Source organism: Nannospalax galili, unplaced genomic scaffold (genome assembly GCF_000622305.1).
Source record: "Nannospalax galili isolate Female #2095 unplaced genomic scaffold, S.galili_v1.0 scaffold447, whole genome shotgun sequence".
Classification (NCBI taxonomy): Eukaryota; Metazoa; Chordata; class Mammalia; order Rodentia; family Spalacidae; genus Nannospalax; species Nannospalax galili.
The window spans coordinates 70,099-82,745 of NW_008355650.1; the positions used below are offsets into that span (position 1 = coordinate 70,099).

Sequence of the window (12,647 nt, forward strand, 5' to 3'; positions counted from 1 at the left end):
GCGGCGGGGTCGGAGGCGAGATTCGCCGCCCCCGCCGCGGCCCCTCCCCCCGTTCCCCCCTCCGCGGGTCAGCGCAGCCCAGCGCTCCGCCCGAAGGCGGGTCCGCCATAAACAAACGCAGTTGGGTCGCACGTGGACCACGGAGCAGCTGCGTCTTGACACAGATCGCAGGCTCCGGACGCCGGGGCTCCAAGCGCAGGGAACCGCCAAGCAGGGCAGGAGAGCGCCCCAAGCCCGGGCTGGGCCCCGGCCACCTCGCTCGGCTCTTGCTCCATGGCTCCGCGGCCACCGCCGCCCTTGCCGCCCTCGCTCTACAAGGGGCCTCGCCACAGCCGGTGCAAACACTCGGTTAAGGAATAAGCGGATTGCCGCTTCCTCGCCGGATCTCTCCATCCCCAGGAAGGTCGAGGCCAGAGACTGGAAGGAAGAGCGAGCAGAAAGTGACTGGTGGACACAAGACAGTCCAGCCTGAGGCCGGCAGAGCGCGGGGAGGCGCGGCTGGTTTGAGGCTAGCTCTGGGCTGGCGACTCTGGAGACGCCGTTGGGTGCTCCAGGCTGATCTCTCGCACCTGCCCACACCCGGCACCTACGGACTCACCTGGCCCCTGGTGCTCGGGTCCCCATCCCCCGCTGCCGCATCCCAAGCCGGACTCCGCGGGCCTGGAACGTGGCGGGGGTCTAATATGCCCAGAGCCGAGGCGCGATGAAGGAGAAGTCCAAAAATGCGGCCAAAACCAGGAGAGAGAAGGAAAATGGCGAGTTTTACGAGCTGGCCAAGCTGCTCCCGCTGCCGTCGGCCATCACCTCGCAGCTGGACAAAGCGTCCATCATCCGACTCACTACGAGCTACTTGAAGATGCGCGCGGTCTTCCCGGAAGGTGAGGCTGCAGGTGGGCGGCTGGGGACGCTGGGGAGCTCGGCGGCCTTTTCCGGAAAGGAAGCTGAAGCAGGCAGGAGCAGAGGCCTTGGGGCCAATGCTAGAGAGTCTAAGGAAGGCCATGCCCGGGCCCAGCCCAGGCCAGGGAAGAGGGATCACAGCCACTGCGGGCCAGGCAATCAAACTATTTCTTAACCGGGGGATGGGGGGAACCGGGCAAGAGTTATTACAGGGTGTTTCTCTAGCGGGCACAGGAACCCTAGTTCATTGGGAGCCTGTTCTTCCCGCTTCCTTTTTTTCCGGGCCGTCTCTTCTCTCCTTCCCTTCTCTCTTCCTTCTAGAACCAGTTCATTCTGTTCTTCCCTTCCCCCTCCTCTTTCCTCCCCCCTGAGTCCATTATAGTTTTTTTTCCCTTCCTCTTCTTTTAGCTTCCTCCTCCACTTCTTTGCTTCTATTTGCTTTTTTCTTCCTTCACCCCTCTGTCCCTCTTCTCCCGCTGGCGATAAGGGACTTTGCCGATCCATCCTCTGAAAGCCCTGGGTGTACTGCAAGGCCCAGGCACTGCAGGCCTACGCTTGCTTTTGTGGACAGGCTGACCCTCAGATTCAAGTCTGTCAGGCATCTGCTTTTCCAACCAGCCTCCCTAATGAAGATGGGAGATCAGAGGCTGAAAGAGCTGCAACACAGCCAGAGAGAAGGAATTATTTCAAAAGTGGCAGGCAGGCCTGAACGTAATTTCTTTTCAGGATTAAAAAGTGTTACAGTAAGCAATAGTCGCTGGACTTGGTTCTTCTGCCCACTAAGGCTTGTAGGGAATACTGGCCTGCTGTGTTGGCTCTCTGGGCATTCATCCGCCTGCCCCTGGGGGTGACTGGGTCAGGCACCGCAGAGAATCAGGTCACTGGTCTCCGCTGCCTGGCTGGAGGGATTCTGACAGTGATGGGCAGCTCAAGGCTCTGAACCCGGATGGGCTTCCAGGACTTCCAGGCCGCTGGGCTGGTAGCGCTGCGCAGGCCTCTTGGAGCCCCGGTCGCCAGCGCAGGGTAACGATCACAACTCCTGAGACAGGGCACTGGATGGTCGCAGCCTTGCCGGTGACAGGTGTCCCTCGGCCGCTGGCCTTCTCCATTAGACTAGGCGCTAAGCCCTTTCCACGGCTGCCACCCGCCAGCCTGTTATTTGCTCTTGTCCAAGCGAATTTCTCACCACCACCCGGGTGGAGCTCGGCCATGGCTACGTTGTCCACGAGCGAAGCCTCTACTTCTGGGCTGCAGGCACCGAGGTGGCCGGAAGCGGCGGCTCAGCCTCTGCTGAGCCCAGCCAGCAGCACTGCGCACTCCTCCCATACCCTAAAGTCTTAAATTTACCCAGCTGGGCCCAGGGAACTTTCCTTAGGTTTCCTGCTCCGATTTTCAAAGACAGACATATCTAACTCCCCAGCCCCTTGACGGTTACTTGTCTGCTCAAGGGTGAGCCCGAGCCTAGAGAATTAGGAGAGATTATTCCTGCAGGCTGAAGTTTCAGCGAAAACTAAAAAGCAATTTCCGTTTTATAAGGGCGGAATCTCCTTAGTCTCCTTCCCACTCGGGAAGAGTGCTGTTAACTGGTTTTCTGAAATGAGCTTTCATATCCGCATATTACAAAATAGGTGTGGAGTTCCCGCCTGCTGTCTCCGCACAGCTATAATGAGGTTTGTTTTTGTTTGTTTGTTTGTTTTTTTTTTTTTAACCAAAAGAAATTATCAAAGAATAAACAACGTGTTGTCAGTGATTTCAAATAAACCAGAGATTAGCTGGCAGGGGAAGCCTGGGTAAAGAGAACTGATTATAAGCTATTCTTACAATCAGTTCTCTTTACCCATGGGAGATGGTCAGGGAATATCTCATCTGAGATGGGAGGGAGATGCAGAAGGAGGTCCCTGGGACCCTGGCAGGAATGGGCCTGCTGGGCCTGGTGCCTGAGCAACTATTCCCAGTACTTCTCTAGGGAGCTGCCTAGTTGAGGGGCCACCTCTGACTCATAGGTAACTCCTGAGGTTGGCACTCCAAAAGGGATCAGCAGGTAGCCATTTGGCTCTAGAATTTTGGAAATGGCTCTGAACTTATGGGGCCAACTTGAGGAAGGGAGCAATGTCCTCATCTTCCAAGCCTTTCCTGAAATCCTATTGTAAAAACACAGTAAGGGGTAGGAGGCATACAGTCTAAGGAATTGATCCGCCTGCTCTGGGCTCGACCTGCAGCTCTGCCTCTAAACACCTGTTCTATTAGTCTGGTGCTAAGGAGTTATAAAGCTGGGAGCCTGGGGCAAAGTGCAGGTTTGCATTTTAAAGGACCCCCATCATGCAAAATAACTTTCTCCCTCCTTCAGGGTCAGAAATTGTCCCTTTAGTTGATTTATTCAGGGGTAAACTCAGGTCTTCTGAGGACTGCTGAGTTTCTGAAGTGAAATCAAGACCATGGCGCTCAGGAGGTTTGGGGGCCAGTCCTGTGCACCAACAGAGTTTCTAGATCACCAGCAACTCTCTGCTACAAACCAGAAGGATTCTGAGCAGAACCCTTCTATCAAATACAGTTTTTCCCTGAGCAAGCAGTTTCATTGGGTAAAGAAGAACAACTTGGGAATTTGGAAATAAAGAACTGTGGAATGACTCAGGGGAACCTGTCCCTTAGCCAGGGAAAGTGAGGATAGAGAGGGAACTGGCCTTTCTCAGGGGTCCACAGCAAGCCAGTCACTGCATCCCAGCAGGTGCCTGTCCTCCTGTACTGCACAGGCCACCAGAAAGAGAAGCTAGGAGAGGTCTAACTGCAAGGCAGTGAAGTCTTACAGCACACAGTGCTTTCAGTTTCTGCAGCAGACCGGAAGGCTGCTCTGTCACCCTATGTTACCAAGTCTGGTTCAGTCTCTGGAAAACGAACCCATTGCCGATTGCACGCCAGAACTAAGTTGTTGTGGATGCTTGTGTGAACAAAACACACAAAGGTATCCTACAGTGGAAAACTTCTGTCCTTGAGCCCAAGGAGCCTTAACCGGCAAGGGTACCTGAATCACTGCTTGAAGAACCTCCGCTTTCTGCCTGTTCATGTTTTCTCACCATCAGTAAACTAAGACAGAGTGAGGAAGACTACTGGAGAGAGAGGCTGATTTTGGAATGTAGACTGGAGATGGTGGGGGGGGCGTTGCTGATTAGTGGCTGGTTGGCAAGCAGGTAAACAGAGCCCTTTGCTCCTCTCCATCAGGGTGGTCCTGACCTCCCTGCCGGTGCTTTTGAGTAAGAGTTTCTTCCGTTGTTGCACACTATGGTTGGCCCCCAACACTGCCCAGAGGCTCTGCTCCAAAGTGGGGTTAGAAACCAAGGTTGAGCCTCCTCTCCTGCTCTGTTTTGTGTGTGAAAGAACTCTGTAGCTACATTATCCCAAAGTGCTTAAAACACACACAAGTGGAGTTCAAAGTCTGAGTTATCCCAGTGGCTGGATTCTTTTGGGTTTAAACTCAGTTGCCCTCAGTTGCCGGTAGCCCCCTTGTCTGCTGGTCTAAACGAGCAGTTGAGCTTCGCGGGAACCGGCTGACTCCCTTGTCTTCTTGGATCAAAACGATTTGATGTGGAGGCTTTGGTGAGACACCCGCCCTAGGCGGATGCGGAATTATAGACCCGAGAAGGCCTTTAGCGCAATCCAAAAACGTAGGTTTTTTTTTTTTTTTAAAGACTCACTTTTTAAGGGTAATGTCTATTTTTAAAACAACCCTTGCAGCCTGACAGGCTGTGGCCTGGGGTCCTCACAGTAGCCATGCCTGACAGTCAGGGGTTGGCGCAGCGCGCGCAGGCCTGGGCCTTGGAGCGGGAGCTGGAGCGCCCGGGTTGCAGTCAGCCCCAGCAGGTCAGGTCGGAGCAGCAGCCCTGCTTCGGGAGCCAGGAGCTCCGCGGGCAGAACGAAAGTCTCTCCTGGGCGCTGGGCTCTGCCTCTGCCGGTCACTCCTGCGTACCGCCGGTCTCTGGGGCTGCAACCCACACTTCCTAGGACTGATACTTCCTTGCCTCGGTTATTGTATTGCCAGGCGTCTGGGCGCACACACTAGCCTGTGGCCGAACGCACAAGCTTGAGCTATGTCCCCTTCTTTGTGCTCTTAGTCCTCGTCAGTGGGCGGCCTTCCTGGGGAGTCCCTATCTACCACTCACCTTCACACTCTGGATTTGAAAAGAGGTGGGAGGAGGTTTTTTTTTCTGGGGCCTGGGAGAGAGCACAGGGACTCTAAGGCCGGGTGGCTGGTGCACTGGAGAAGTATCGCATTGTAACATTTACTGGGGTCCTGTTGTCAACAAAGGAGACCTATTAGAGTTGCAAGCTGTGAGTTCTCCTAGGGCCACTAACACCCTCTAGTCTGGTCATTTCATCCCTCACAGCCATGAAACCTGCTGGGCAGAGATTCTGGGAGATGTTTAGATGGGTCTGGTAGGCTCAGTGGGGGGTGGCAGGAGTTAGACTCTTGCAGCAGGGGTGGGGGACCTGTGTGTCCTACAATGCAGAAGGAAAGTGCACACCCAAATCTTCTTGACTTTAGTGTGGTTTGCAACCCAAAAGAATGGTTTTTTTTGGAGGGGGGTCTTTTGTTTTGAGACAGGGTCTCCCTGTAGCCCCAGCTGGCCTGGAACTCACTATATAGACCAGGCTGGCCTTGAACTCACAGAGCTCTGCCTGCCTCTGCTTCCTGAGTGCTGGGACTAAAGGTATGCGGCACCAGGCCTGGCTCAAAAGTATGATCTTATATCCTCAGTGGCAGGTGACTGGTTTGAGGTCCTGTTCCCCAAGGACATGCCCTCATACCCCTTCCTGGGGAAGGAGTGATAATTGGGGGAGAAGAGTCTGGAAACATAGAAAGATGGGCCAGGAATTGCTGGTTAATGTGATGACAGCTCGGCAAACACTAGGCCTCAAGGTGGCCTGCTCACTTAGTCCCAAGACAAAGAGATTTAGAGGCTGGAAATAAGGTTAGAGGTCTGCTGCTGTCCCAGAGCACAGGTTTTACAGCTCAGCAGAAGTGCTGTCTTAAACAGTGGAGGGTGGGTGGCAAGGGAAGTGGGGTAGGGTGGACAACTCCCCAACTCTGAGAATTTTTGCACTTTCAACTTTGTATGGAAGGGTGGGGGGTGGGACAGGCCTCTCCACAGAGCTGGAGGGAAGGAGGGAATGTTATTAACTCCATTAGGTTGTCACAAGATTCCTGTGAGGAATCACCACTTTTTAGAGACCCAGTGCTGGAGAGCAGTGAGGGAGAATGGATGTTAAGCTCCACTGTTTTCACCAGAGTGCAGGTCCTCATTTGAGCAGGACCCCCTTCATGGACAGAAAAATCCTGGCTGCTGGTCTAGAGGAAGAAGGAAGCACACTGTTTTTGCATCTGAGTTGTAAGAGAGCAGCTAGCTTCCCAGTGAGAAACAGTTTTTCCTCTCTCTACAAAACCTTTCAGTTTGATGGCCCTATGTGTATGATTAGTGGTCTGCATCTGGAGGTACCATTAGAGCCTGACTCTGAACAGCAGATGCCCAGAAGGTATTTGTTGACCAGCCCTCTGAGGGGCCCAGAGAGGACCTTATTTAGCTTCTTGTGAAGGGATGTCTGCTGGGATTTAAATGGAAGGGCAAGCAGTGTGGTGCCAAGTACTGGCTCTTACAGACTCCTGAGGTCAGAGGGGAGGGATACTTGAAGGGTCACTGGAATGGTTATGTGGGCTTCGCTTCCTCCTTCTGGCCTTCCATCTGACCCCCACCCCCAGCTTATCCTATAGAGGCAAATAGGGTTGAGAAGCCCAACCTTGGGGCTGGGAAACTGTGGGTGGGGGTGGTGATTGGGCCTCTTTCCTGGGGAGGAGCAGATTTAGGGTTCAGTGAGACCCCTACCAACTGTGAACTCTAGGTAGCTTCAACTCCACCCTCACTTTTCAAATAATAAATAAATAAATAAATAAATAAATAAATAAATAAATAAATAATCCCTTTGTTGGGTCCAGAGAAAGGCCACTTACCTGGTGCCTCCCTTTTTGGGGCATGCCCTCCACTTTTCAGTACTAAGACCATTCTTTTCGTGACAAACCTTACTTCATTCGGTCTCTGCATTCAACCCAAAGTATACTTTTATGGGTTGTGTGAAAAGACCTCGCCTGCAGTGGTTCCTAATGGAACACCTGGCAGCACCACAAGTGTGGGATGAGGTGGCTGGAGATGGTGGTGGAGGAACCACCCTGTGCAGTCACCTCCCCCCAGATCCAAAAGAGGTAAATTGATGCCAAATCTCTGTTAGAAAGTGGGGGTGCGGGAAGTTAAAGGGAAATTATAGAGATGTACAAAAACAAGCTCTCCAGCCATTATACCAAAATTATGCTAAAAATTGCCCTGTGTGCTTGGGGCACTGTTGTAGAGACAGGCCCTTCCACAAGATTTTTGAGGGAACTGGATAGAGGAGTCTGGTTTGGAGATTGTTCCCAAACTGTCCAGTCTCCCAAGACACTGGGGAAAGTCAGAAGTGGTTGGGGGGCAGGGGGAGTGGGAGCTCACTTTGCACTGAGGGTCAAGGACCGCTTCATGGCCAGACAACCACCCAAACCCAGGAAGGTCCCAGAGACTAGGTGAGGACAGTCACCAGGCATGGCTGTTTTTGTCAGAAATTAGATCTCCTGGGTCTACTAACTTTGTTCGTCTCTGAGACCTGGGGACTCTTACATCTTTTTTTTTTTTTTTAACCCCCACTAATGTTTAAAAGGAAGGGGTGAGCTTCCTGCTCAGTATCAAAATGAAGTAACTAGTCTGAAGTTGGTGATGGGGGAACAGTGTAGGGATGCTTCCTGGGGTAAAAAGACACCCGGTTCACAGAGTAGAGGCAGAGGGACCAGACGTGAGTTACACTGGGGTTGGGGGGGGAGCCTTGGGGATATGTAGAGATTAGCCACTTCCCTCTGGGGAAGACCAGGGTGAGCCCAAATTCCCTGAACTCAGGGGCAGAAATGAAAGGTCACCCTCTTTTTTTTTTTTAAGTTTCAAGATAGTTTCTAGGAAGGCTGTACTGGAGGTCGGGTAGGTTTTATATTTTCTGGGGTGGAGATCCAGAAGCCACATGCCCTCTGAGTGAGTCCTCAGAGACTGAGAGACTTTGCAGCCCCTGGATTTGCTGACACTGGACAGGATACCTGGTGGGAGCTTCCGGCCTTGCCAGGTGGCTCCTGGCCTGTGAACTTAGGGTACACAGGCCTGAAGGTCCCTTGAGGATGAGTCTGCTGGGTCCACAGTACACCCCACAGAGGTCGTGCGAGGAATAAAGGCTGTGTGGGAGCTGGCGGAAGTTAGAACATGCAGGCCGAAGTGGCCACCTGTCCTGTGCAAGGCAGAGGTGAGGGAGTCGCCAGGTTAACTGGAGAGCCCCAGCGGGAAGCATTGTGGTAAAAGGTTAAGCATTTTCCTAGCCCTTTCCTAGCTCAGCCACCTCTGTGAGCTTTCTGGCTTCCTCCCGAGTGTGCCCAGGGAAGCCTGAGGTTTGCTGGGTCACTGGAGCCAGCCCGAGGGCCGGGAGAGGGAGACTCCAAAGGGCAGTATCTCTCTCTCTCTCTCTCTCTCTCTCTCTCTCTCTCTCTCTCTCTCTCTCTCCTGGGGGTGGTGGTGGTGAAAAACCGCAGTGAGAGCTAGAGGGACCTCATTAAGAAACAGGGGTACTGAGGGACTCCGGATTACGTGAGAACACACACCTTCTAGTGACCTCGGAGAGTCCAGTGGCGACCTGTGTGTGGCTCATCCGAGCTCCGCTGTTTTGAACCAGGAGTTTGTCCTCCCTCCCCATCCAGTGAACCCCGAGTTCTGGATTGGAAGCAGCAGGACAGATTGCCGGAGACCCTGTGAGCGCCTGGAGAGCGAGGGACACCGGGCGGAAAGGGACCTTGTCGGCTTTGCCTCCGAGCCTCTCTGGCTTCGGAAAAGACAGAGTTCCCGGCGGTGCGGGGGAAGGGAAACCGAGACGAGGTCCTCGACGGAGTGTTTGCGGGTCAAATCGATATCCTCCTTCGGCCTCCTTTGGCCAGTTTCAAAGCAGATTAGATTACTCTGGCATTGCAGATATTACGGCGATGAGGAGGTAGGCGACCCTCGGGAGCAGTGGGCCGCGTGGGCTCGGTGCGCAAGCAAGGGGCCCGGGACTGGAAGTTTCTCCTCCGGCTTTGACTTCTTAGTCCCCGGGAAAGGGAATCGGTGAAGCCCCAGACACAGACACACACTGGAGCGCCGAGAACCCGGTGCGCGGAGCTCTGAGCTCCTCCGCGCGCCTCGCCTGGAGCCCTGGGCTCTACTGGGCGCTGCGGTTTACTGGATTGTTTCATTCCCTTGTTCCAGGTTTAGGAGACGCGTGGGGACAGCCGAGCAGGACAGGCCCCCTGGACAGCGTCGCCAAGGAGCTCGGATCGCATCTCCTGCAGGTAGAGCCACCGTGCCAGGGGGGTGACACCAGTGCTGCATGGGGGGGGGGGTCCCTGCAGACCCCAGCACCCAGGGGTTTAGTCCACCCACGACTCAGAGCACAGGGCGTCCAGACCGGACTGAGTCCGCCCCACTCTCACTTCGCTCTGGCAGACGCGGGGCGGGCACTGCAGCAGGAGAGACCGGCTCGCCGGCTCTCAAGCTTTGCAGGTTGCGCTGATGGAGAGCGCGTGGACTCTCACCCAGATGGGGTTTTCTTACTGGCCAGAGTCTTCATCATCTCGCTCCACTCCCCATCACCCTGCTCTCCAACTTATTCTGAGCAGGAAGTTGAGGGTATGAGGGTTACAAGAAACCCACGAAGTCACCTCAAGAAATGCAGCGGGCTTAACCCAGTTCTATGACCTGCACCAGGAACCCAGATCTGGGGCATTCTGGGATCAGCTGGTTCTTGGAGCCTTTGTGGAGTCGGGCATTTTGCTCCCCCAACCCTAAAGTGACGTCCTGCTCAGGACCTCGGCTTTCCCCCCCGCTGGGCATCGAGGGCCAGGAGGGTGCCCGGGTGCTGCGACTGGCGCAGAGCAACCTCGGCCCCAGGTTCGCGGCTGGGGTAGCTGCGGACAGCGCCGCCTCATCTCTCTTTACAGAGTCAAGGACGTGATTCATGGCCTCACTTTTGCCTTTGCCATGGGAAAATGCCCACCGAGAGCTATTCTGCATTTCCTTCCTCTACTTTGTATTTTCTTTTAAAAGGGGAAAAATGTTAGCTGAAGTCCTTTGCGACTCAGGTGGGAGAGTCAGCAGCGAGCTCTGCGTTATGAAAAACAAAACAAACAAATTTAAAACAACAACAACAAAAAATCCCAGATCTTTTCAGAACGTTTGCCCCAAATGCCTAGACGTTCCAGTAAGAGAAGAATGGGGGAATATTTGGAATCCCTGGAGATGAAGGCCGCGAGGTGGGGCGCGGGACCTGCTGTCAGCTCCCTTACCGCCACTTACCGCCACCCGCGGCTGTTTGCGTGTTTCATATTCCCGAGTTATCAAGAGCGACACTAACACCAGACACTGTCATCAAAAACAGCTAAGCGCTGAGGCTCCTCAGTGGAAACCTGGTGGGTAAAGTCAACACACCCAGACGTCTCCAGTGCGTTTAATTAACTCCTGCGTGGCGATGGTTACCCTCCACATTTCCCATTAAAGACATGATGGGGGGGGGCAACTTTCAGAATTTAACTATGATCCTTTTATTATTATTATTTTTAACGTTCTCGTTCTCCTAGATATTTTGAGGGAGCCATTTGGTTAAGGGTATCTCTTGAATGATTTCGGAGTTAAACATTCAAGTCATAAAGTTAGAGCTCGATTTTTGTTTTTTGTATGTGAAGCGTCACTGGTTTAGTTTCAAAACTACTAAGTAGTTGAGTTAAACTCGAACAATAAAAGAAGGGTGATTTCACCCCTAGTGTATTGAAGGTAATGACAGTTTAGGAGGTGAAGAATTTTTGTAGTAAACTTGGATACGGAGACTGTAAGCGTATCTCGTTCAAATTTTATTTCTACTTCATTCTTTTATCCCCTCCCCTTCAACAGGGTATTTTGAAGAAACCCAATGGTAATCTGGTTTCAATTACATGCTGTAAAAGAATTTGTAGCCAGAAATTAATCCGGAATATTTTTATTGGTGTGCCATTCCGAGTCGCACAGGCTCTCACCTTTATTACTTTTTGTACCTGATCTTAAAATATGAACAAGTAAATAAAAGTTTCTTCTTTTCAAAAATTATTTAGTCTTTTAATTCTAGACACAACCACGCAACCGTCATTACCTTTTTACTTGTCTGAATCACCTCTTATAATTTATTTTTGGAAGCTTAGCCAACTTAGACAAAAATCAGAATTTCGTTGGAGTCATTTTAATTTTTCAGAAGTCATTTTTTTTTCCTCTTTGACTCTGGCAAAGGCTATTTGATCTCTTTCAAAGTCTAAATACTTAATTCTGTAGACACAGTCTGGTAAAATAATTATTTTGTTTTATTTTCTGGCAATGGTAAGAATTTATTATTCAAATGGTACTTAGGGTAACTAGAAAACTGTGGCAAATAAAGTGTCTGTCCTCGTGGTATAAATGACTGCCAATTCCAACATTAAAAGGCCTATAGGGTGGTAGATGCTCCCTTAAGAACCGTAGAACACCGGATTTGTACTAAGTGCTAAAATAAGCTCAAACAATAAAAGCTATTACGTTCAAATTGGGCAGGATAGGATTCTCAAATACTTTGTATGATTTTGTAGGGTGGGTGCAAGACTGTTTTTAAAGTGCTTTAAAAGCATTTGAGAGCCTGGCTTGGGAATTAAGCCTTGAGTATTGTTACCTGCAGCCCTTATAGCCCTGGGCTCTTTTTTCTCCTTCATTCAAAAATGTGTGTGTGTGTGTGTGTGTGTGTGTGTGTGTGTGTGTGTGTGTGTACTTACCCCAGAGCCTCACACATGCTAGGCAAACCTTCTACCACCTTTCCCCAGCCCATCCCATCATGTTTATTTCATGAGCTACATCTTCCCCCAGCCTAGCCCACCATGTTTCATACATCTCCTCCAACTCTGTGATAGTATGTCGAACTGTCATCTCTTACTCTGACACTTTCTCTTTTACAGACCTTGGACGGATTTGTTTTTGTGGTAGCATCTGATGGCAAAATCATGTATATATCCGAGACAGCTTCTGTTCACTTAGGCTTGTCCCAGGTAGGTATTAACTGATTTTATGTATCATCAAAATATTAATGAATCATGATCACTTTGCCCAACCTGAAAATGAGTCTGTTTAACGGTCTGCTTTTGTGTGTGAACATAATCGATAATTGTAAAATGCCCTCCTTGGGGTATTGCACAGGGGTTTGTCTTTTTACTTTTTACTGTCTTTTTACTGTCTTTTCCCTTTGTGCCAGCTGTGATTAGTTTTGTTCTGAGAGTCTGTCAGATGTCCTAAACTGTCTGTTTACCTAGTAATGTGAGATTGGCATAGAAAAGAGCTTCCCCAAGGGGGACCCTCTGACCGCTGCTGGTCTGCACGTGGCACCAGGCATTGCTGCCTAGAGAGGGACAAGCTGTCCAGCATGGGCTTTGTACGCTGTCATCCAGCATCGGTTTTGTGCAGCCTGTGCTCTGGGGAGAGTTCAAGAGAAGGGCTGGATTCAGGAGTGTTCCCAGGGAATTCAGCATCATTTTTCCTGAGTTTTTCCAGTTCAATGGTTGTTTCAGTAAAGCATTTTATATGCTTGTGATAGAAACTCATAAAACTTGATTCACTACTGTTTTGTAA

At 51.4% G+C, this 12,647-nt stretch overlaps 1 protein-coding gene across 1 annotated transcript in view; it reads left to right on the forward strand.

The window, feature by feature from the left end:
- Positions 1–491: 491 nt before the first annotated feature.
- Sim2 (SIM bHLH transcription factor 2) overlaps positions 492–12,647 on the forward strand; it is a 49,502-nt gene continuing 37,346 nt past the window's right edge. Inside the window, exons 1-3 of the mRNA XM_008853044.3 lie at positions 492–878; positions 9,243–9,325; positions 11,981–12,070. Coding sequence (XP_008851266.1) covers positions 704–878; positions 9,243–9,325; positions 11,981–12,070 — 348 coding nt within the window. The 5' untranslated portion in view covers positions 492–703. The remainder of the gene's footprint in view (positions 879–9,242; positions 9,326–11,980; positions 12,071–12,647) is intronic.